This window comes from Zootermopsis nevadensis, unplaced genomic scaffold, assembly GCF_977971745.1.
Source record: "Zootermopsis nevadensis isolate Lab colony 2312 unplaced genomic scaffold, Znev_1.0 Znev_ptg000022l, whole genome shotgun sequence".
Lineage (NCBI taxonomy): Eukaryota > Metazoa > Arthropoda > Insecta > Blattodea > Termopsidae > Zootermopsis > Zootermopsis nevadensis.
The window spans coordinates 2,744,822-2,770,839 of record NW_028259154.1 but is presented as its reverse complement, the minus strand read 5'-3'; the positions used below and the strand labels follow the sequence as shown (position 1 = coordinate 2,770,839).

Below are 26,018 nucleotides of genomic sequence, written 5' to 3'. Positions count from 1 at the left end.
CAAGTGGCACATCCCGGATGAAAACAGAATCATGAAAATAAGATATTTTCTGGACGTGCTCTTAACAAAGCCCACAGCAGAGAAGGAATTTGAAGTACAGAATTCCAACAAATCGCTCACGGAACGAGGCGACATTCCAAGGAGGAGAGCCACTACCCCACCCCACCCCTCCGACCGGTACAAGGGGGCAGCCAAAGCAAGATCCAACCGGTACATACGGTACCACAGTCTGGCACGCACTCAACACGGCAAAACGGGAACATTTTCATTTGGGCACTCCACAGAATGACGAAATGCGCCATCTGCTTTCACCAGAAAGAAGAAATTTTACAGGACAGAATCAAATGCACTCGTAGTCGCTTCCTGTAACGCTGACAGCTGACAATCGTTGTAGTTCCGGTAGCAAAATGTCGCCCACCATGTTAAAAAAAAATCAGTTGACATTTTTCCGTTAATCCACCCCACATTTACGTTTCCCTCGCAGAAAGAATAAATTCTAACAAAAATAAATGCAGCACGTATCTCAAATGAAAATCATGACAACTTCAGATTGCCAACTGCAATGCGGTAGTAATGTCAGTACTGACGAAGGAGAAGTTTATTTAAATCAAAAAGTGGAAACCGCAACTTCCTTCAACAACCTACTGAATGTTTCCTGACAACGAGTCCTGAACGCAATGTACCCAGGAACACGACAGCAGACCCCCCGTGATTCACAAGCAGCTGAAGATATCAAAGCTACGCTGAAACACACACGCCCATGTTAAGACGTGCAACATAATTACCACATGAACATGAATGCGTGTGTCTGTTACCACGGTCACTGACTTTCCAGAAACAATTCAAATCCTAAAGTTTGCGTAAAACTGTACCTACGACTTAGCTCTTGCTGAAAATTTGTTACTGAAATAAAAATGAACACTTTCTTCAGACAAAAAGAAAACCCTGAACTTCTCATGGAAAAACTTACCAAACCCAGTAAGAATGCCACGTCTTAAAGAAAAGAACCTTAGATACCATCGAAGATGGCGTCCTCTGGGTTGTCGCGCTGTTTAGTCTGGTAGAACTTTACCGACGTGATGACGGAGGCAGTATGACCTCTGAAACGTTGGTTAACATCGACCAGACTACACAGCGCAACAACCCAGAAGACAGAAATCTTCAACTGTTCCCTCCTTTACAGCGACAGACGAGGCTCTGTGGAACATTTCGGAAAATGCTAAGAGCGACGGCAGGAACACATCATTCCGGCGATCTTGCGTCGCGCCCCACCCCCGTCCGTCAAGATTTCAGAAGAGACGTAGCAACCAGTGAACCGGTCAATCGTGGGCTGCATTATCGACGAATTCGCGGAAATGGCAAAGGTCACGACAGACTTCAAGAGAACCGGGGATGGAAATGAGCGTGCGGGCGTTCCGAGGACGCAACAGCGTTGCCACGTCGGTGGGATCATTTAACGACGTTGTATGGAACTCAGTGTTACTTGGCGTCGGGTTAGATGACAAGCCGAAGGCGTCTCTCCACAAGACGAGTTGGTCGAAAATCTGTGGCTTCGACGGCCGACAATCCATCCAACTCAATTCCAAGAATAAGTAACGTAAGCTGAGGTTTTACAAGGTCTTAAGGCAGATAATTCGTCCGATTAATTGCCATCGCTGATCAAAACTCAAAAATCTCTTGAACATGGCAGCAAAATACTAAACTTGGACAAGCGGTTTGCTAGAAATAAGCCTCCAGTTCACGACAAACGAGATTCCCATACCCAGCGGGGGGGGGGGGGGGGGGCTCAATCCAAATCTGCGGCCTCCAAGAATTCCATTACGCCGACTCCGTGTAGAGGGGGGAAAAGCCGTGATCCACAATAAAAAAATCGCCTCATCGGTGCTCACAGGCAAACGCAAGCCAAGGCACGCGTCTCCGCCTCATTCCATGCGTGACGCCCGGACCTAACTTTCGTGCCCAACACCTGCAAGCTTCTCTGGACCCGGCTCCGGGAACACTGCACTGAACCGTCTTCGCGTTTCCCGCAGTTGGTGACCCTACCTTAAATTACTAGTTGCTGTGCTCACATAATTTACAAGGCAGAAAGAATATTGTCTGACGATGTTCTTTCAACCGCGCTGAATGGCGAACGATGCATTCGGTCCAGGTGTTACCATCCGAGCATTTGCCTGGAGGCATTGAAGAGATCAACGAAAAACGTAAGACAGGAAAACCGGTTTCAGGGTCAAGGTTTAAACTTTGGACATAAAAATGCAAAACCACTGAACACGAACGTTCGGTGCACGAGAATATTAAAGACAGAAATTAACCAGATAAACCTGGACATTCGTGCAACGAAGAGGACGAGATAAGTCAATCCAAGGTCTCGCATCGGGAGTTCAGATCATGAATCGATCAACGATCATCCAGGTCAGGGCCAATCACTTTACCGAACTATCCCTCTGGCTGGTGATAATTCATCATCGCTCATAGGTGGCAATACACGTGACCTCCTACGACCTTCCGGTACGTCACTGGAAAAAAAGGAAGGGGGAGCAAGGCTGTCAGAGCCGTACGCTGCCTGTGAGTGATCTCTCCACAGGTGCTACAAAATGATGTTGGCTTTCTCCCCAAATTTTTTCGACCGAAATTTCGCAAGCATTTCTAATTTTCCCCACGCCACGCCATTTAAAGTATCTCTGATTCATTCATATCCACCCCGAGTAACTACGCATTAAAAGTAAACTCTCGCCGCGTATCGTACTCTACCGATACGCACGATTAGGACCACTTCAGAAACGCGAGGATGTCAAAGCGAGGCAATTTCCGCACTGCCAAGTCCACCAACTCCCCGCTGGTCGGACAGAGCTCTCTCAGAGTTCGTCACAAAGCACCACGAAATCTCCATTCTAGCAATTCGAGCGAAGCACAAAACTTTCCTTTGGTGCAGTTTGTTGTGACGTCAGAGAACCTCTGTCTGTCAGTGCGTCTATGAAATTGAACAACCTTATGAATGCCGAAGGGGTTGTCATGCAACACGAACTGTGGGCTCGTCAAATTCCAGTTTTGGTAAAGTCGGCCAAAGTCTTCCTGAAGACACACGCGCGTTCCTGCAGGCGGAAATGACCTTGGGGTAATTCCCCGCCCATGCAACCGCGTGGAAGAATCCGTGATGACGTAATCACGCGCTCGCACATTCCACCCACAGAAAGGTCAATGAATCTGGACAACACTGACGTCAGTGGTGCCACTAGCGGAGATAAAAATACAGCGGCCATTAGCGAAATGAAAAATACAGAACGAACTGTTGCGTTTCGCCGACACTCTCCGACTTGTTTACTTTATACAGGAATTTCCTCACAAAGGAGGGGCGGGATGACACGTCTTCCTGCTTGGCCCGTCCTTATTTTGGTTTATTTATTTTATTGACTTTCATTCTACTGCGAAGAATTGCCACGGTTCTCACAAGGCAATGGCCCGGCTGTCCATGCCGAAACCTCACCTGAAATTTTGCTCGTCTACAGAGCCCATCTAGTAATGATTGCACACAAAATTTCAGCTGCTGATGCGCTGTTCAAGGGTGCGAAAAAATTGCTCAAAATTCGAATGCAAATTTAAAATTCGCGCCACCGCGCACGCGCGTGACAGCAGCGAAAGGCGTGAGAAATGTGAAAGCATTTCACCGGACCCAGTGCACACTTGCACACGTCAGTGCAAAACTGATTTTAATACCTTCCTGCAACCCATATTTAGCGGGCATCTTCAATGGTTTCATGAAGTACGGAACGCAAATTACGAACCTTTTCACAAAGACGTTTTCCTTACTATTCATTTTCCTTCTCTGGACTTTGCTATTCCCTCCAAGTTTCACAAAGATATAAAATGACGCCGCGGTGTTCTGAACAAGAATTTAAGATGTTAGTGACGCATGAATAATATTGATCTTTGTGCGACATGTTAAATGAACAAAAAAGCTTATGAGATCATCCGTAGAGGGAACATCGCTGCCGACCGAATTCAGAGAAGTCTTCGCGGGCAATCAGCGGCGTCAGGTGGTCGTACAAAAGCAATGTTTCGACAGCCTTCTCGGTCCTCATCGTCAGGAAATCTGGCCGGCGAAGACTTCATTTGAAGGACACGGGGCCACATCCAACCTTTCTTGTCAACCGGACAGTTATGGATGGGGACGATTTACTGAAGGACCTTTACAATTCATATTAAAAATTAAGCAGGATTTGCATTGAAATGATAACTTTCTCATGTATGCTAGTTCGTCCGAGGCAGGTTTGGTTAGGCTGCGTGCGGTATAACAGTTTCGAACAGAACAAACCAATTTGGACGGATTTTTGGGTATTTTCGGTACACAAAACAAGCAAAAGCGTCTACTTTCCACCTCGATATGAGCTTCAGTCGAAACCTGCGAACAACGCTACATCGAGTAATTTAATAACTGCACTGGTAAGACACGAAAGAACAGCGATCGCCAGATCCACCGGCTCGAAAACACTGGTTTCTGCTTGCCTTTTGTTCGACAGCGCCAGACCTCGAGGTCCACGTACGTCATAATCACGCCCCGGATGGACAGACATTTTGCCTTCTTCTACCCTGGTGCTCTGAAAAGGGCTCTCTTCTCCTGACCCGCTCACTACTCCATCTCCTTTCTTCATTCCATGGCTCTGATCGGCCGATCCCCGTGACCAAAGCCTTCCTCCTCACTTCAATTCCGCGTCAGTCCAATTTCACAGTGGAGATGTCGGATCCTCACTCTCAAAACACGCGATCGGGGCAGATCCAGTTTAGAATCCGGCGGCGACATACAGCGCCCTGCGGGAAGAAGGGGAACCTCTGCTTGCAGGGCCAAAGTGGCCAAGGAATAATTTAAAATAACGACCCTTCTAGAAATCTTCCGAAATTTAACACCGACGAAAACTCAAAGGAACGCCGTGCCGTTTGTTTTCGAAAACACGAACCAAGTCGGATGCTTTGTAAGGTCGTGAAACGCGTTCTCTTGCTTCGAGAGTCTGAAAACATTCGGACGTAAGAGGAATTTCGTGATGTCAGCAAATGCTGTGAAGGTTGGGTTGGATTGTGCACGCTCTGCTACAAAAATCAGCGCTAAAATTTCTGATAAGTTCGCAACCGGAAGTGACGTAAGCGTACAGCTGGCTCGATCTCGTGGGGTCTCGTTCGTCTGGGCATGACTGAATTAAGATAAGATTCTTCGTCCACAGTCAGACTCGAACACGGAGCCTTTAAACCAAAATGCCAATAAAAGAACAAGTGAGAACAAAGGAACATTTTTTGCCGACACGCGAAACGAAAACCCCACAATCTAGATATTTCGGAGCCCATTTCCTGTCGCTGTTTGTGTGAATTCCAGGCGGAAATGTTCAAACGCACGAACATGCAGAAAAATAAGCATGCACGCATCGAGTCTCGAACACTGACACCTGACCCAGGCCGTCTCCTCCGTTTTTCGTCAAATTTGGCGGAGGAGACATCGGACGTGTTGCTTAAGGGGCAAATATAAGGCGACAGCCTCACGCTCGGTTTCGGACAAAGCCAATTTCAAACGCTTGATTTTAGTTGAACAGAGTGAACACGGAATTTTATAGAGCTATGCGGAGGACCACCGTAACGTATAATCACAAACCTGTGAAATGTACACGCAGAAAAATGTTTGATTAAAGTGGGCGGGCATATTCACCTCCTACAGCGTTTAATTTGATCGTCATTTTGAACACAAAATCGCGTGAACGTTGTTCTTTTTTTTTTACAATCAACTGATCGCCAATACAGAAAAACTGGCATTACCCAAGATTAGGCTCTCAGTTCAGTAAATAAGACGCTCAACTACGCACTTTATACATGAATAATCAAAGGGCAGATGGACGTGAGGCAGATTGGTCTGCTTTACGGTACGAATTTTCCTACAGACCGAAGAAAACCACGAAAAAGTATGAAAATCTAATCCACAAGAGTCAACTGCGACGTCCTGCCAATTTTAAAGAAATTTACTCAAGAATTCATTGCCACGTTCGTACGCTGAAGACGTCACACGTCCATGAAACAAAGAGGCGGGCGGTTTGACCGGAGAATGTGGCGGAATGCAGACTTTACCGGCGCACAATCCCGTTCACCTTGTCTGCATATGCACGACGTACGTGACATTTAGAGAGTGGCCTTACAACACGTCGGTCGTTTAGTTCTCAGATCACCGACAAACTTCCTGTTGCAATACATAGAAAGGTTCAACCATCGTCGCAGCAAAACCTCACTAACCGAACGACCCGGAAAGTTTCGTCCTCTCATCTAGCTATTCTGAGGTTTCCCGCTGCTAATAAAACTGCAGGAGAAATTGATAAATAAAATTCACTTCTTTGTTTACACAACGCATTAAACATTTGCTGAATAAAACCACTACTAGCTTCTCCGAAACACCTCGCAACGCACTCAACACGCAAGAGGTCAATACGCACTTCTATTATCCGCAACCAAAGTTCTTGTCGTAATTGTTGCTTGTCATGGGTCTTTGGGTTATTTGATGGCGCTGATTCAGCTGCATACCTTGAATCACCAGATTAAACAAAAATCACGCAGCCTCTCTCCAATTACGTACTTCAAAGTCTCAACGGAGAAAACGTGCGCTCGGCGAAGCAAGGTGATAAAGCTTAATTCAAGTTAACAGGTACATTGCAAAGGCAAGAGAGTTGTTGTTGTTGTGACGTTTATGAATCAGTTCTGAGGAACACGATTTGGCTACTACGTCCAACCACTGCAAAAACACGCTCCGCTGTTTTTGTTTTGTCCACAAAGAAATCCAATCCAGTCGACACACTCATCGAGGGTGTGGAAATGAACGCGTAATGCTTCTGACAAGGCTTTCTTTACTGCAGCGAACACTCCAACGCATATTTTAACATGAATGACATCATCGCACACAAAAAAGAATGAGCACAGAGTAACTGTGTAACAATAAAGAAGTCGATCTTTCAACTGGAAGGGAAATGCAGCACATCCGGTTGTGTGACCGATTGACCGTTCAGCTCAAGACACGTCTGATATGAAATTGAGGTCATGTCAGGTAACGGCGTGTAATGCGATCTCTTGTTGGGTGCGTTTTCGCCTGGACGCAAACTGTGGATCTCAACAGGTGTACGGAAAAAAAAACACCTGCAATTATAAACTACACGCTTGGAAGACAACATTCCAGTATTTTCAGTGTAATGTTGGCAGCGCATACATTTCACGTCACGAAAGTACCTTCACCAATATTAATTATATACACTACATCCAATTTCATCCCTAGAAAAATACTGTGATGCTTTCAAACATTACTGAAAACAATTAAGATCTTAATTACCAAGAGCAACAAAGATCGAACTCTTATCCCAGCAAATAGTACTTACATGTCAATTTGACTTGTCAATGCACAGAATCAATTCAAGCTGTATTAGTTGCAATACATACAGTTCCTCTGGCGTCACCAAACACTTTTATATATCGGTATAAAGTTAAAAAAACACTTGAAACTTGCACCAAATTACGTCGATTAAAAGAGTTTTCCGAAATACAATAGTCGACTGCACAACCATCTGCACGAGCCGACCGAATGCTTACGTGTCCGCTAGCAGAGATTCAGGAGTGAAGGCGCGAGACTGTTAGCTCCGCACACTGGCTGCGGTCCGAGAGATGTGGCAAGCGGGGAAAGGCTGCGAGCGAGTCTCGCACTCCACGATTACTGCCGATCATACACGAACCTAGGAAGGTCACTCACTCAGACGTCGGGAGTCAATGAACGCCCTGCCGACAGCTACGGCGGAGTGGTCCAGCAGTTGCAGACTCCCTCGTAAGCAATGATTTCGTAGCAATCGAGCTATATCCCATTTCTCTTCAGCTGCATGAACGCTACTTATTCGCTAAACGCTGTTTTATTTCAACAACACGATAGGGCTTCGCCAACGAGCATCTTGCCTACTGCGAATAAGGGCACCTCGTCCTTGGTTAAAGCGGGCGGAGTGTGAAGCTCACGCCCGTTCCTTGACATGTCTTTGCGGCGTGATTTTAACTTTACAAACCACAGTAAACTGTTCGCCTATGCTCTATGCACCGACAACATGAACATACGTAGCATCGAATAATAAATAATAAGGTTATAAAGTTATAGTGACCACGAAATCGCAAATGCGTGGACTGATGTGATATGTACTTGACTAATCTAAAACAAGCCCCACTAACCAGTCTTCAGATAATGAGGAACAGATCGAAACCATGAGAAAAAATCTGCAGGCTTAGATACGGACGTGCGGTCGCTTGTGTGCGTAAGTTATAATACGAGACGTGATATTACTCCGTAACAACTCCGGATGGCAATACAAGTCAATGGACTCCTTACGCTACGAAGCATTTATTGGAAAATTTACCATACCAATTGGCAGTGGCGCGAACAAAAGTCACTACGCCTACCACCGGAAGAGACTGTTGACTTTTCGTCTTGGACCAACACGCGAGCTCTGTGTCTGAATCCCTAATGTTAGCCTCCTATATATTGCCTTTCGAATTCTCCCCTACCAAAATTCTGCACGCATTTCTTGTCTGCCCGCCCAAACTACACGATTAGATTAGCATTACAGTATCACGTGACCAACACGAAGAACACAGTTCATAACAGCATAAAGTCATAATTTTTTTAAATTACTTTCTTCTGTACTAATTGATCCGCTGTTCCTGCGTTCCAGGAACAAGTCAAACAATCATAAAACAACGGACGGTGGCAAAATAATCGGTTTGTTTGTGTGGAGTTTTGGACATTAGGAGGAAAGATAACCTCTGAGCTGAACGTCATCCTCTTAATCACAAACATTCCAGGACGTTCTGAATCACTTTCAAATGATTTATTCCCAGTTTACCACGGAGGAGGATATTCATGTATTGCGCCGGACTAAACAATTTCTTGGAGAAATCGTCACAGAAATACGTCTAGCGGTGTGAGGTCCGGAGACCGCGGTGTCCGAAAGCCAAGCCCATCAATGACCGTCTGCACTGAAGCAGCTGTTGTGTTCACGGCGCGGGCCGTCGCCCCGTCATGCTGAAGGCACCGACCGCCTTCATCTTCTTGCAACTGGGGCGAAGGATCCCGATTCGGCTCCGCGTTGTCTCCTCTCACGAAACCCGAGAAACTCGTGAGATTCTGTTACCAGTCACTACGACTTTCCTGTCACGACGCGGACAGCGGCAAAGGACGAAGTGGATTAATAATGTTCGAGGACGGGCGCACGAAAAAATTCCGTCAGGCTAATCGGTATCCGAGGCGAGATTAGAACCCGGAACCTCCCGAATACGGAGGAGTGCTAACCAGTGAAGCAATCACAAGGTCTAGATGACAGAAACTTTTGATTCACTTTCAGAATCTGACGGGTGTCAATGCTTTCTTCGGGCTGGAAGCTGCGAAGAGAGTTCTGCGCTCGCTGCTTACCGTCAAAGTAGAAACTCTCTTGGAACGCTTCACATTACAAAAGATCGGCTCTCGAAAAAGGAAAATGGCTCCACTGCGCCTTCACTTACCTGGAAATAAACGAAATGCAATTGGCATCAAAATAAGTCAAGCTTCTACGCGCACTCTGGCCAATTGCGTCACTGCATGATCGTCTTCCCATACCACAAACCACATTTTTCGAGAGATTCAACACGACAAGTGCGCACGGGAGGATTCACTTTCTAGCGGCCTGTGAATTTAATGTCTTAGGATCACATCTGGCACAATAAAAAATGCAAACCTGCTGGAAATTATGGCAAAAATGAGTTCATTTTCCAGCCTCGAAGCTACGAAGGCAATCCAATGTAATGTCAGACAGCACTGAAACTTTTACATTCCAATAATAAGAAAATATATTGTAATAATTTAAACCCGCGTGTCACCAAATGCTACTAGGTCAGTATATAAAGGTCCGGGACTCGATCCCAACCATTGCAACTGTTATCTGGTCATTCTAACAACAGCTGGTAAATGTACGAATTACTGAGCTCCTCCAGAACACAGACGCAACACAAAAATAGCGCGCGTTGCGGACTATGGAGCAACTAACCTTGGGCCGGGGTTAAAGGAGAAGCCGCCAGCCAAGCGCCGACCTTAAGACTTTCAGACTACTTCATATTGACACGCAGGTGTTTGTTTGCAGTGTCAAATCAACTGATTAGATTCTTTACCGTCGAATGAATGAGCAACGACAGGATTTGGGTGGAAACAGAGATGAAATGAATTTCTTGGCATTTGACTGGGCAGACCGCCGCCTTACATAAAAGGAGAGCAATTTCATGACTACCCCCAGGGGCGGCGGAGCCCCGGGCCTGTTACACTACCGAGGCCCCTGACGACAAGAAAACACCTGAGGCATTTTAGGCGATTTCATTATTACAATTTTAACGATTTGAAAAGTGCCTCTCTAGAACTGACTTGCCTCATTCACCCGTTGTAAATCGAAACGCGGGAAGCCTCTGCCTTTACGACAAAGTCAAACACCGGCTGTCTGCCAAGGTTAGAAAACTAAATACAGAAAAGAAATAGTTTATAGCAACTTAAAGAGCACTTATCTGAAAGCAGTAAAGCACTGAAGGTGATTAATCTTTCTTTGATTTCTCTCGAACTGAGTGAATCCAAGATTTCAAAGGAGGCCAACGCTAAAGCGGGCGGTCTTCATCGACTTCGACGTCGAAAAGGCTTCATTCTCAGCAAAATAAAAACACCTCAGTCAGCAGTCGCTGAATAATTCATTTGAACACGCCCTTCGCTCACACCCGGAGGATTCGAGGATCAGTGGGGCACGGCACAGCCGTGGCACATTTTAAGCTTTCTGCCAGCAGAGAATGCGGGGGGAGGGGGCATAAATTAAAGAGCCCGTTTGGCGGCGCACGCGCAAAGCGGAACCCCGGCTACCACGAGTGCCACGGGTATCGAGCTGAGCGAGAGTTGAACGGGGTTTGCGGGGACGGACGCTGCACATCTGCAAGTCACGTGTAAGACTGTGATTCCCACAGCTTGAAGCCCAGCTGGAAACGGGGTCATAGCAAAAAGCACACTTGGCTTCGGCCGATAATTATTTTCAGCTTAATCCGGGCGTAAGGGATCAGACTGAGGTCCATGGATTCAACTGGCTCAAGACAGGATCCAGCGGGGGCCTTCGGCCTCCATAAGAGGGAGGGATTTCTTGACTACCGAACAGATTATTGACGAAACAAGAAGGCTTCTGGAGTTTGTTTTGTTTACGATCCGATGACTGGTCTTCAAGATTAGCCACCGTAGCGACACCCAGTCCACCCTGTAACTCGATCGGTACATACAACGCACTGACATCCCACGCTTCATGCGGGAAAGTCCTTCTTCAGTGCAAAGTAGCAAATTCGCAACGTTCAATACGATACGCGTTTTGAGTTTAGATAACTTCTCTCAGAACAACAACGTAAGATGTGAATTGGACTGAACTGGCTCAGGAGAGGACCAAATAACAATGGATCTTGAAGTTCCATAAACTGAGAATTATTTTATTGGAAGAATATCAATTGATCAAAGAAAATGCTATCATCAAGGCTTACAGCGTCCTTGGTTTGTGAAAGGAAGAGACGGCTGGACTAACAAACAAACAAACAAACAGCTCATCAAAGAAAAAAAAATCGCATGTTGAAAACGTGACACAGGGCCTCGAACTTGGACGAATTCTTCGGAACAACCTCTGGTCCAGGGGCGCGCTCTTAAAAACATGGTTCTAAACCATCAGGGTCCATAATGATGGGGAAATTCTTCGCCAGGTGATCGACTGTCAGCTTATCAAGAAGTATGGAGTTAGTAAACACAGTGCCATGGAGAGAGTTACGAGAAAGTGGCCTCCATTTTAGGAAGAATCTTCGAGTAGAGGCGCTGTACCACAACAGGGCTACCATGTTTCATGGGGGGGGGGGCAGTCAGTGGTGCACATGCACGTAAACGTCGGTGCGGTCGTCTCATTCGCATGAGAACCAGAGGATCACAGCGAATTGTATAAACACGTGTCCAACACGTGGATGATCGTAAATAAACTGTATTTCGGCGTGGGTGGTGCAGGCTTCTTAGAGCCTGGAAATCTTCTTAGTACAATTAAAAACCTTCTTGTGACGTCAGCACAGTGTGTTACTCCACGACCGAAATCTTAAGCCATGGGGTCAACGAAATGATATTTTATGTCGGAACGCGGGCACAGCTTCTCACCACCATCAATTCACACGTCGCTTAACTAATCCGAATGAAGTTCTCGGACGCCGATTCCGCAGGCGACAAGCGAACAGAGTTCCACGCATTCTTTCACATCTGGCTTCCTTTTGGGCAGAAATGGCGACGGTAATTCAGCAGCGAAGGCAAAATGCGGCGGTCAGCTCCGGCGCCAAACTTCAAAATGAATGCAGGTAGCAGGCAAAGCCCCGTCACTTACAGTGCGTGCATTTCATGTACCTCCTCTCATGTTTTTGTTGATCTGGAATGGAATTTATTTTTTGAAACCCCCCCCCCCCCCCCCAATAAGCGCTGTAACGTGATGAGAGATCATGACACTAGACTCCATTCGCGCCGAGCCCCGAGCAATCCACCTTCAGGGTACATGGCTGCTGTAAGAGTATTCAGACGCCGGCCCCAAGACCTCTGTCGTTCACCGGATCAGAAAGGGATGGTGATTTTGAAACACTGATTTGTGACAGACAACGAGCTGTGGTTTCCTATGAAAATCGGCATTATCATCACTCGACACGCAAATGCTTCTCTTGAATTTCGACAAACGGGGCGGGGGGGGGGGGCTCTTAATTCAGACACAAAAGTGAACAGGCCTTCGGGTGTTCTCTCCAGCATTAAAGTTGGGAGGTTTCGCCTCGCTGAAACCTCAGCGACAATCTGCAGAAGGCATCTCGTATCGCCGCGGCTAAACATCACGTCTTTTTCCAGCACTGAATTAAACTACAGAAAATGATGTCACTCAACATCCAGCAGCATCAGGCCATTTGTTAATCTAATGGCGACGCCCGACAGCGTTCACTCAGCCACGCAGATGTGGCTTCAAGGAAGAGGCCACATATTTTCTTTTTATAATGTGCAGTCCTAAGGAATTAAGTGGCCAAAATGAGGGGGGAGATAGAAAAACAAAGAGTGAAGTCACCAGCATCAAACAAACAAACAAACATTTCAGGGACCGGCCGTCCCTACTAACTGCAAGGCTGGGACTTCGCCGCGTGTTTCGATTTGACTCACAAACAAAACTTCATCGACAGTTGCGAAACTGTACCCTGAAGATAGAGGTAACATGATCGAAGAGTTGCAGCGCCACGTAGTCTGGTAGAAATTAACCAGCGTTTCTGGGGGCGATGATCGCCTTTTGGGACACGTTTCTAGGCGTTAGGGCAAATAACCACAAAAATAATTTAACAGAACAAATAAGAAAGTGCATACATGGGCCTGTAAAGTTAAAACGGCGTTACCGTTCAAGGATAGGCAGGCGGTTCAGTTCTTCAAACCACACGACATTTAAGAAAACAATACGAAAATTACCGTCGTATCAGCAGACCAAATTTGCATCTCTTGTTATCGTGGTCACCCCTTTATTCCGATAAGACTAGCGGCGATGGGAGGGACCGAAGGCCACACCGGAGCCCTGAAGAAGCCGACAAGAACAAAGGTTCGCAAGCATCTCTCTTCGCACTACATGTCTCGCCATCTTCGGGTGCTAAGAGACATTGAACCTCGCTGTGTAATGTGCAAAATGCAACTGAATAGGCCGACATTCGATAGCAGAAAGAAAAATACATCAGATTTTCCCCCTGTCGCGTGTGTTATGCGTGTCATTTCACGGTATGCGCACAGGGGTCAAACGTGGAACGATGTGACGACAAATTCTCGACATGGAAACACATTCAAGTGGCATTCATCTTACGTTAGTCCGATGACTGATTATGTTCGAACCTCTCAAGCTCCAGCTGTAGCTTCTCGAGCACACAATTTATTTAGGTTCCAAGGGATCATATTTCACATGTTGGTCTGTCATAACTTCGGATCAATATTCAAAACACACAACAGCCACCATAAGCTGCTAACATGCTCGAGTTTCAATAAAGTAACTGTCTACAAAGTACAGCTGAACTTCCCACATCCGGAAACGGATAAGAGATCATTCATGGGTCATATAACGACACTTCTTCAACCGCAGAAGTTTGGAGGAGGTGGTTAAGGACTCGAAAGGATCGCTAAAGGCCTGTATTTGCCTGAAGACTGAGGAAACATTAATCCACAGCCCCAACCACGACGACCGGTAATCAAACACAGATCTGGACGAGGTATCATCGCAAGGACGGCTTCTTAAACATTCTTATCGACACGTGGACCGCTGGGTTACAGAGTTGCTTTAACTTCGTGATAATTTATTAGAAATGCTACTAACTTACCATCACATAACACTCGGACGCTTTCTGCTTTGTAAAATGTATGAATCACAGCCTCGAAATAAATTACTTAATTTAGTCGGTAACCAACGCACGGCAGTCGCGTAAATGGGAACTGAGCGCAAAGAACACGTCAGCATTACCGGCTTACGAAGAAGTCGCAACCGGACGCCATCCCGAGTCCAAAGAATTCAGGGCGCAGTCCGGTCCTCTCAACAGCCCTTCTGAAAAACACTTCGAAATTTTCAACCAGAGTTTCGTACGCAATTCTGATCTCCCCGTGCATGCAACGGTGCAGAGAACAAACTATGGATCTCTTCTTACGCAGTTTTCCCCAGCCTCCTTTGGGCCACTTATCTCCAAAGCATTTTCTTAATACGGGAGACAAAGACTAGCGTCCATACAGAGCGAAGGGGAACCACAGCATTCTACACTTTACTTTCGAGGTAGGAAGGGAGGGGCGAGGCATGTAGCTCGCATATCAAAATGCGTGAACTCCGAAAACTCGGGCACTTTTCGCGGTTCAAAGTGACTCTTGCGGAAACAAAAGACAGTCAACGTTACGTACGCGAGGGCAGAGCCAAGACTCAATATCACTTTTAAGGCGTCTTGTGACATTAAAGTTAACAAAGAAAGGCAAACAGGAACAAGTACAAATTTTGGGGCCGGGAGAGAGGAGCCACGCAACCAGGTTTTGGGTGAAAAAGATCTTGAAAGATCAAGAAGAACACAGAAAATCCTGTAAATTCGTCGCTTTTGGCGAAAGGCCGGGTTCTGCTGACACAGGTTCAAGTCCGCCGGAAAATAAACGAACAGACCTGGTATATTGTGTGTGAGTGGGAGGAATCTGTAAGAAATACGCGTTATCTAGTTGGCACTTCCGTTTCCGGGGAACATCTCCCTCCATCCGCTGCCTGTGTCGGACGAGGTCGCCGTAGCCTCGTTCCCCACCCCACCCCACCCCCTCCAGACGTCGCTATACCGCGAGCACTTCGCCGCGGTGGAACAGACTCACGGCGCCCAAGCTGGTTCTTACAGCAGCCATGACGTCAATGTTGACGAGGACATACGAGACAGGACTTTGTAAAGACATTAGAAGGAACAAACGCATTCACCAACAGAGACGCTGCACAATCGAGAAATGTTTTGTCGGATAAGGCGTCGTCGTGGAATCTGAAAAATCAAATCAAATTTAAAAAAAAAAAAAGACAAATTCCCCATAAGTTGACCCTTGAAGCGCCTGAGAACACTTCAATCCAGACTAGAGAGTCGGTGGAGAGCAACAGCGCCGACCTAAGCCGAGTGACAAGGACGCAACTCTCCCCAAATCCACCGCCTGAAATTGTCTGTCATAAAACGCTCACTAGAGGCACCCCAAGTAACCGCCTAGAACACAAAAACTGGGGCGAAAGCCCCAAGAAGGCACTCAGCAAGAAACAAAGGGCGACGACGAACCAATTCCTTGCGTGATATCCCACCTCCTCCATGTGGTTTCTGTGTCGACTCTTCCAACTTAACCGACTGAAACAGGGTCGGTCATGGAATGCAACACAAAATATTTATTTCCGAAATCAAAGCCTGCGAACAGACTTTCACTCGACAATGCAGAACAATCTGAACACACAACGTACAATGCGTTTGGCCGAAAACACTACAATCGACTCAGATTCGCTGCAAACTTTTTCCAGATTTCTAGTAGAAATCGTGGGAGAAGAAAGAGCGCTCTTTCGCTATCAGCACCGGAAACAGTGAAGAAATAGGACCACAAGCAGCAGTGACGTAGGAGGCGAAGAACAAAGACGGCTTACCCACCGCCAAACATCCGGAAGGCAAACTTCCCATCCGCTAAAGCCGGAGTTCAGTCCGTAATTCGGTTGCCATCCTTTTCGTGGTGGCGATGGAAGACGAAAGAGGGTTTGAGGTCGGCACGAGGCAGACATCATCTCACTTCCAGCTAACACCAGCCTATCGGCTACGTCAACAGAATTCAGGAAAGTCGCCAGGTCAGAGATCGCCGACGACAGACAAGGAATCACGAGCAACGGTCAACATTTAAAGTGTTAAAGAAGGCATCGTAATTATAAATGCAGACGTAATAAAACGGTAGTTTACAGTGCAGAAGCAGCTGACCTCGGCGGCACAAATGTACAAATCTATCTAGCAGACTAATAAATGCCAATCTAACGTACAGACTGCACGGCCATGGCCACACATTTAAGATGATGAGAGCCCCCCGGCCCCCCGACCCCCCGGTCTACATGTCCTTCTGTCTGGCTTTTTACTACGAAGTACATTCCTTCACTTACGTAAGATTTTCTGTTTCAATCTTTCCACTTTTACGCATCCTTCACTCTTCTTGGCTGTTCGTAACACGACCTTCACCCATTGCCACCAGTCAGTCAGACGCGGCCTCTGCAATGCTTCAGATACGTCGAGGTCAGTTCACACTTCACACAGAAACTCAAAACCGACAGTCCCTTATTTATGACAGAGAAAATTAAGTCCCACAGGCGCTTTCTGGTGCTAGAGACTGCAAGATCAAACCCGCCTCCGCCATGGCGGCTCAAATGCCAAATGCCGCACTGTTCATCTTAAAAATGTTAAAGACAGAGGCATTTTTGGGTTCCATTTTCCGCAAACTGTTTCTACTCATAAAATATGCACGCTAATTTTTATCGCTCTGGAGAACGTAAACTCGAGGCAGCAAGGACCTCTGAAACGTCTGTGAACTTCTACCAGACGACACGGCGCAACAACCCAGAAGACAGCCATCTTCAGACTCACCGCCGTTGAAACCTCAAATCCGACAAGCCGATGAGTTTTCAACACATTTTTGTGTCTGATAATTTTTACGTGTTTTATATACTCTATGGTCATGGAACTTACTTCCTCATCCTAAGAGAAGGACGACGTCTGGGAACAAGTGTTGAGGACAATGGTGGGGCATGAAAGGGGGATGAACATATCTGCATAATGAACAACTATCAGAGCGAGTAAATCAACGGCATGTAGCACGCACGGGAGAGTCGAAAACCGCACACGAAATCAAAGAGAAGGCGCCATTTTGGAAAACTCGGGCGTTCAAAACGAATACTATTAAAATTAATCTAAATGAGGGTAAGAGTACAATGGAGGGGGTCTTGTGAAAACGGTACGTTCTACGAACCTTCTTAAGGGCTCCATAAAACGGCTGTGAATTTAACCGCCTGAGAGACAATAAACTTCTTAAGACGGGCCAAGGTTCATGGAGCTGCTTATAACAAAAACATCCGCGAAGTTACATCGGGTCTAATTAGGCAGCCAACATGACACATGCAATTTGGATACGAATATGACTCGTTTTCAATTCATACCACAGAAAGACACGCTCGCCGTATAAGAAATGGCCACATTCATTTCGCTAACAGCCGCGCAATTATTTCTTTGCGTTAATAAAAAATTATCGTCCGTAACGATGGATGGCTTGTGCCGGCGAGCTCCTAGAAGTTACTGCTACCGGAAATTCCGGGCACAGAAATGGGAACTTCCCAGTGTAAGCTGGCAAGATAATTCTTCACGAAGTGTGAACTGCGATATTCATACGAGGGAGTTGCTTCTCTTCCATTTTCGTCGACTTCGCCTCTTGTCTTCTTTATTCCTCTTTCGAGTTGGTCTGTGTCGATGTTCGTCTTCTACGATGCAATGTCACGTGGACTTACGGATAATTCCATGTTTTGGAGGAACAGACTCCTTCCATTTGGCCCTAAAGATGGAGACGTTTCTTTGAAGAGTTGGTATTAACCAACAAGTCCGCACGGCGCTACAACCCAGGTTGAACCCGCGGAGATTTTGGGTGTTAAAGCTCACGGGTTCCGAACATCTTATCAAAAGGCCAGGTCCTAAAAAGAGCCCTTCCAAAGGCTGGCATACTAATTCATATTTTATATAAGTAACCAGTAAAGGCCAACATCACGAAACAAAAACAATTGTAAGGGACGTGTTTTTTTTGTAAATTAAATTCTTTGTCCACGGTCATATTCGAACAGAGAACCTTTAAATCGGAATGCGCTGACCTTGTATTTCTAACCTCGTCAATGCAGCACAAATACCGATTGAATTTTGCTCGTTTACAAGAACTTACTTTTCAGACCACCAATTACACATTATCTTTCAAACATCTACACAACTACATATTTCTGTATCACATTCCGGTTTCTGTTGGTGTAAGTTCCACAAGGAAATGATGCAGCGTAAATTTGAACACACAAACTGGCTTTAAATGCCAGTAGAGCCCTGTCCCCAGAAAATATGGGTCTCTGGGTGCGGACGATACAATTTCTCTGTGTGTACGCAAAACCAAATAAAACTTCTGGCGAAACCGTACGAATAAAATCCCGCGGATACTGAACTCCGTGATCTGTAATGTCTCCAGCCAACGAGAATGCCGCAGCCATTCTAAGTAAGTACGTGAGTTGTCTGTTTATTTCCGTCCCACGTTGCGTCCTCTTACATAATATCAACAAATACTAAAATAATGACCTTCAGTCTTTGCTGTTCACATATTTTACGAGTGCTAGGACCTGGCAACCTTTAGGCAAGAGAAAGGCAAATTCCCGACGCGGATGACAGTTTGGAGTTCGCGCATCTGTGATTAATTGGCAGATTGTGTTCAATTTCTACTTCAACAAGACTTGAAAATCTCCTACAGCCTCGCGTCGCCCCAAAAATCAGCTTCACATTTCTTCCCTCCTCACCCATTTGCATCTGATTCATCTGGCGAAGAATAACAGCAAGCGCGCATCTCATTATGCAATTATTCCCATCAAGCTGCTATTATCCTGAGGAAGGCTATCGACCGCCTCGGAGGCCTCCTTCTGTCAGACAAGGCACGTGGAAATTATTTTCAGGAATGCGTTTCTCCGTGGACGTCGGCAGCCCCCAAGACGAAACCCAGTGCCAATCAGTCCATCACAAATCGTACGTGGACTGCCCTGGGCACGAACCCCGGTCACTAACCACCTGAGCTACGGCACGACCAAGCAAGCGACTTACGGCCAGTCACCGACAGAAAATGAAGTCGTCTCGCAATGATAAGAAGGTAACAGCGGATTAATTTCAGGGACCGCTTAATAATTCACTCCGCCATCCGCCCTGCTGACATTTCAGGTTCACACTGCGACGAGCATGGCAGTGACACCTCTGAAACGTCGGTCAGTTTCTATAATACTGCAAGGCACAATATCCGAGCGAACAATCATCGCCAGTCTACCACCTAGACGGCTTGAAGGGCATTAGAACGGTAATTAAACACACGTGTGCGTGCGTGCGTGGGTGGGGATTTGCATAACTCGTGCACCCCTCTGTATGAACGGGGGGCGAAGCGGAACGGACGCAAACATGAGACAAGACTACACAAAAGTTCAAACTGAATGAAGCCGATGACGAATAACAGAGCCCACTTAACGCAATTTGGAAAGAGCATGAAGACGCCCGAAGCAAAGAACGCCTAGTTCCATGCAGGTGAGCAGCGAGCTCTCGGGGAAAGAGATCCACCCCCGGTGCCCAAGGAACTGCGTGAACACTTCGTCAGCCGCGTTACAAAGAAATGACGACGAGTTGGCTTCGTGCCACCGAGGTCAGAGATTTCTCTCCACTCTTCCTCTTACTTAACCTTCCCAAGGTCGCGTTTACTTTCGCAAAACCAGGCTCGTGCAGTCGAAATCACATTCGCTCTAAATTTAGGAGTGCGACGAATGTTCCTGCTTCTGTGTACTTCATTAAGGTGAGAATCTGACACAGAATTTTAGAAGGGCAATCTCAAGAGGATAATATTAAAAACTCATCTTCAAACACTGGATGGTTCGTGTCAGAGGCCGACTTCCTACAGACGATACCTGGGTTCGCGCCAAGGGCGGCTACCTCCAAGTCTTACTTCCCACCGTTGGGGACCGGATCCATTAGCGGTCGCAGATGCACACAGACAGAGCCTGAGAAGGCGTACTCTTCCGAATACACCAGCATTGCACAGGCGTTCTTCACGCCACGTCCTTGTAACGCGGTCCAGGTGCAGTCCTACGTCCTCAATCATTCTTGCACTAATTTTATCGTTGCATTTATGAAATCCTCGCTCTGCTGTTTACATAACCTAACCCCAAAACAACCCTTACTAAACCGTAATCGAACCAAACGCTAACCTACCCTACACGAATCCTGCATAACCTTACCCAACCCAACCCGGACGAGACCTCGGGGACTGCGCCTTATAAGGCATACCCGGACCACACGAGACCCTCTCGAATAACATCGCATTTGATGCCCCCCATCCCCAACCGAGGGAAGCGAAACTTTTAAGGCTGTGTGAGATGCTCGTAGAAAACTTCTAGTTCGTCTGAAATGATTGATCGCTGCGATAAGAAACTCGAAGTACGAGACGGTTCAATGCATAAGCCACATTTAATCTTCAAGGCCATATTTTTAGCGGCGATGTCTTCAGAAATGAAAGGCTAAAAAATAATACGGCGCAGATTTCTAACAAGAGGGAAGTCACTATTTAAGGTCGAATCAAAGTGCACTCGTGAATCCACGAATTAAACCAGCGTTACGCCTCGGTGTCTGTTTGCTGACATAACCGGAAATATCAGCTGCGTTGTCGTCCTTTCAAAGCACCTGTCACAGCATTTGTAAGTAATCTTCCACAACAGCGGACTTCAAGGCTCTCCTCAGCTGTCACAAAATCGGAAAGTCCTACCGCCACGTTTATGTTCGTTTCGGAAACAAATGTTGATCGCGTGGCTTTCAAAGACGCATCCTTTAAATGATAATCAAACCGGCGAAAACATCGCGCTGGCACGGAATTAATTTATATACAAGATCGTTACAGGCCCGAACAATCTGCCCTCAGCCGGTGCAGTTCCACTGATGCAGCTGATCTCACATCGTGGGGAGACGCTCAGATTTCCAGAGTTCGCAGATGGTCGTGGCCCCAAATCGCGTGGCACAGCCCAAGATATCAATTAAATCTGGCAAATGGTTCAAAAGTTATCAGGAATTTATTTACCGTCAGCAAGCAAGATTTTTTCTCTTACAATTTTCTTGCAAGGAATGTTCCATTGCAGACAACGAACAAATAAATTATGGTTTAGGAAAGTGAATAAGAGACGTTGACCGATACCGCGTTGTACAAAATGTTTAAAAAAAAAATAGCAGCGGGGATTTTTAAGAACAAAATTTCCCCTAATGCGTGGCTGAAATGAGGGCGTAGGGGTACAGACGGGCAAAGGGGGACGTTGGGAAGATATCAGGCAGATTTCGCTTCGATGTGAAGCGTGCATGTTACCCGGCGCAAGAACTGAAACCGGTCCATTACGAATGTGTTGCAATTTCAAGTAGTTCCAAGGAAGATTCTGGAGCTGATGCGTTGAAAACAATCTCTACATTTCATGAGAGCAGTTCGTAGCCTCACGCCACGTTCAAGACCACTTCAGACTCTCACTCATTTTGGAGTGTGGTTTACGACGGCGATCCAAAGGTCGACTTTTCTTACAAATGGCACTCCAGCCGTTGGGGTTTTGAGAATCCTCCACAGAGAGGCGAAATAAGATGTCAGCCCCTCGCTAGGCCGATCTAAACTTTCATGGTAAGAGGCGAAGACCTTCTGGGACTGATGTAGCATTCAAGGGTGAGCGAGAGAGATACGAACTGCGACGTTGCCAGAACGTGACTGTCTTCGACTGGCAATCACGTACACATTGGCTGTGTTCGTGCGACCGTCTTTCGCTTGAATAATTAAACACATTACAACCGCTTGGTTGCTACGAATTTCTCAGAAGATTACTGTAAGAAACGTGAAACGCTGTACTTTCACCGGCAATTACAGGCGAATTGCTTTGTGGATGCGCCCAGCAACAGCGGAAACTGACGGTGAATGCTTCGACCATCGTGACGTCACAATTCTCGCTGTCCGCCGGCCTTCCTACTTGGTTCTGCTGATGTGAAATCAAAAACCTCACGGACTAATTTTCCAAACGGAAATTAAGGTTCGCTGACAATCTCAGCCTGCAGTTCTCTAGGTGCGAGGGTACAGTCTAGAAACGAATCTAGTAGCCTTGCAGTTGTACACACACCTTCTGGAGTCTAGGAGGTACGCGTACTTCACCGGGTAGAACCTGGAGTGACTACATCAAGGTCATCGCAATCTCTCAATGCCGTGCACAATCCTCGGTCAACTGCGTGTGACTTAAAATCACCGTAGCTAGAGAAACCCAGAGAGACTGCAGTAGAAATCCTCCCGCTTACAGAAGATGAACACGAAGTCTCATCCCATGTGGCGCGTGAGTTGGCGATTAGATATTGTGCAGTTGTTGGCGAAACTGCCGACTTACATTTATTTCTCACACGATATGCATAAATAATTAAAATTAACGCGGAGTAGGCCCAATGCCGTATGTAAGTTTGACGGACGGAAGTTCGAAACTTCATCGACGGTCACAGGTCGGCAACTTTCGAACATGATAATTCCCTCTCGCACCTCCGAGCGGCCATGTGATGGACGACGTTGCTGGTGCAAGTCGGCCGAGGTGCTTATTCTTCTGTGGCACCAAAAATACTTTGACGATGCTTTTAGACACAACCTCCGAGAAGAATGGCGCATTCATAAAAAATCACAATTTTACGATGATATTTCCCGATGTTCGTCTATCTCAGTGTTTCTACACTCGCGGCACACCAACGCCATTTTGCATATCGTGGGGGGGGGACGGGGGGGTGGCAGACTAAATTAAACTTAAAGATACTTATTTATATTTGCAGAAAAGCACAGAGTGGCAATAAAAGTAAAGAGAAGATGGACATGTTTTGTTGCAAAGTGGGCGTGTCCCTTTCCAATTACATTCAGCAGATCTCGTCTGTCCCCAGTCTGGCCGATCTCATCAAACAAAATGAAAACTAAGACGGAGCAGAAAACAAGACGGGCCCCTAAGCATTAAGACTCCCCATGAGAATTCACAACCTTCCACGGATCATGAAGCTCATTAAAGCTGTTCCAAGCGCCTGTCACTTATCCCTAGCCTAAGCCACGTGAATCCAGTCCACCCCCTAATTCTCAAGAACCATTTTAATCTTATCCTTCAATTTACTCCGAGCTATTCAAAATGGTCTCCATCGACTAAAATTCTGTGACTAGCTACGGGCTGGACGACCGGGGTTCGATCCTCGACGGGGGCAGAGGATTTCTCCTCCAGCCTCCTATCCGATGGGTACCGGGGTCCTTTCCCGAGGCGTGATGCTGACCACTCACCCCATCTAGTGTCGAGGTCAGGAATGAGTAGGAGTCTTTCCGGCTCTCCCCCCAAGCGCCTACGTGGCGTGTAAGGGGGACGGCTTTGTTTTCCTTATATCTAATCCGTAAGATACGAGCGCTGCGTTTTCATTTCTTTGCCGAGCAGTACTAAACCATCTGAAATGGAAACGTCAGCGAAAAGGAACATTATTTTGGTCCAATGGCGTTCCGACTTGAACAGGTTTTCGTTCGTTTCGCGTCTAATTTCATTCACTGAAATCCGAAACGAGACACCTGCCTCGGGGCTACAGCCACGTGCCACTTCGACGCGACCTTTTTGCCTTCGTAAGTCGTAAACACGCCAGCACAATCAATTTCTTACGAGCAATTTCCACCACGTGCACAACTGGTTGTCAAACTTCTGGCAGCCAATGAAATACCGATTTAGATTCTGCTGTACGGTGCAAAGTCGCCTTTCCGCCTGCCTCTTTAAAACCGATCCTCCACGATAAAATAAATTCAATTCAAAATTCTTAAATTTAATTAATTTTTCGTGATTATTTACGTAGGCCTATATTTTGCGTCATTGCTATGAACATGGATTAAATGTTATTTAACTTAATTTGCATAGGATTGGGGGGGGGGGGGACCGTCGATCAGCCAACAGCGACTGAGGGGCTCGAGTGGCTCTTAGAAACTCTCGCAAGCTTTAAAAATCTTCCCCCGTCTCGATTACGAGATGGTTCCGCCCAAATGTTCACGTAAATTGATCGAACTCTGGACTGTCGTCGCCTACCTTTGATGACCTGGACGTTATCCCCCATCTGGAAGCTGACCGTGACTCCAGGGTTCACGTGGAAGTGCACTACATGCTGCTGTGACGGACAGCCCGGGTTCGATCCTGCACTGCCACCACCAGGAGGATACTGCGATATCTGCTGCTGGGGTTCGAACCCGGGTCCGAAATGGAACGTCGCGGCTCCGACAGCGGAGGGCGAGGCGCCCACGGCGGACGAAGTGGCCAGGTTGGAGGCTGGATAAGACCAGTGGAAGTGGTGATGCGGCGACAGGAGGAAGGGGTTGCTGCTGCTGCTGCTGAGGCCGCCGTGCGAGTTCTTTCCGTTCCTGAACTGCGAATGACGAGTGCTCGATCCGGGAGCTCCGGTGGACGTCGTCGCAGACGCGGCCTGCCTCGCCTCGGCCATCATGTCTTCGTCGTGTACCTTAACCATCCGGAAAAGTCACGTGTCGTTCCTGCAAACGAAATCAATCTTAGTTTATTTCATGACGCATTTTAACAGCACTGGATGACTTTTCCTCCTCCAAAGTTCACTCATACTTAAACTTAAACAGAACGACCTTCAGTCTTTCTCCAGTTCTGGTTAGGGGTTCAGTCATTATTTTGTGAACCAAAGACAACAAAAAATTTGAGAATACTGAAATGTTTTTAAATGATAATTACAAAATGCGGAAGATCATGACGACATGAAGCATGAGCGCAAAACTAAATAAGACATGCCCAGTGCGTCTCCAGTACCTAGGAGTACTCGAGAAAACGCGAAAAACTCACAGGAAGGGCGAGCATTGCGTCCAACTACCACATTCACGCCCACAGCAGACCAGAGAAATGCGGGGAAAAAATCGCTGCAGTCCCCTCAGAATCCAGCACAGGTCGTCTGACCGCACTCGCAACTTTTAACATTTCACATGAATACGTCCGTCCTCTCAATAACCTGCTACGTGTCTATGAGCGCAGATTCTGCGTTTCGCATGCACACTGCGACAATAACCACTTTACATCCGGCCGGATGCAACCGAATCTCTGCGAGAGGAAGCACGCTGTGGACACGCGAGCGTCGGCCTGGCACCTCGCACGAACTGTCCGAAACAAATCTAATTCTCGTTTACTTTTTAAGATGTAAGATGTACTCATGGAGGGCATTTTCATACTTAACTGATTTCGACCAAGTTTGGTATTGGCGTCAACACACAACTTCCCACGCGACTATCATTTTGCTACGTGCATATGGACGGAGCAAACCGTACAAACTATTTAAACATAATATCGTGAAATCCTGCGCTACTGATCAGCTCTGCCCATGAATATGGATCTCCAATACAAAAGTGTCAAGACCAGCGCACGTGTACATCCGATTATCAGAGGAGAAAATAAATTCTAAATTTAAGTTTCGCTTGCATAAAGTGAAGCTTTCGCGACGACTGAAGTTGATGAAAGACTCGCGGGTGGCTGAACGGTGAATAAACCATATATTCTGCCAGCGTTTCGAGAACAATCTCTGCTCTCATCTTCAGGGCTGCTGGGTAACAAATC

The 26,018-nt window shown here is 46.7% G+C and overlaps 1 protein-coding gene across 4 annotated transcripts in view; it reads right to left on the bottom strand.

Annotated features, from left to right (window-relative positions):
• Nucleotides 1-26,018, bottom strand: part of mtgo (miles to go) — an 89,916-nt gene that overhangs the window by 51,036 nt on the left and 12,862 nt on the right. For 2 of the 4 annotated variants that reach the window (XM_022073063.2, XM_022073064.2), the window contains exon 1: nucleotides 7,392-7,618. Coding sequence is in view for 2 of the 4 variants with exons in the window: in XM_022073062.2 (XP_021928754.2) it covers nucleotides 24,483-24,918 (436 nt within the window). In the remaining 2 variants the exon portion in view is untranslated. Of the gene's footprint in view, nucleotides 1-7,391; nucleotides 7,619-24,482; nucleotides 24,941-25,256; nucleotides 25,404-26,018 lie in introns of those variants that run through there. The other 2 variants (XM_022073062.2, XM_022073058.2) reach the window with 2 other exon arrangements.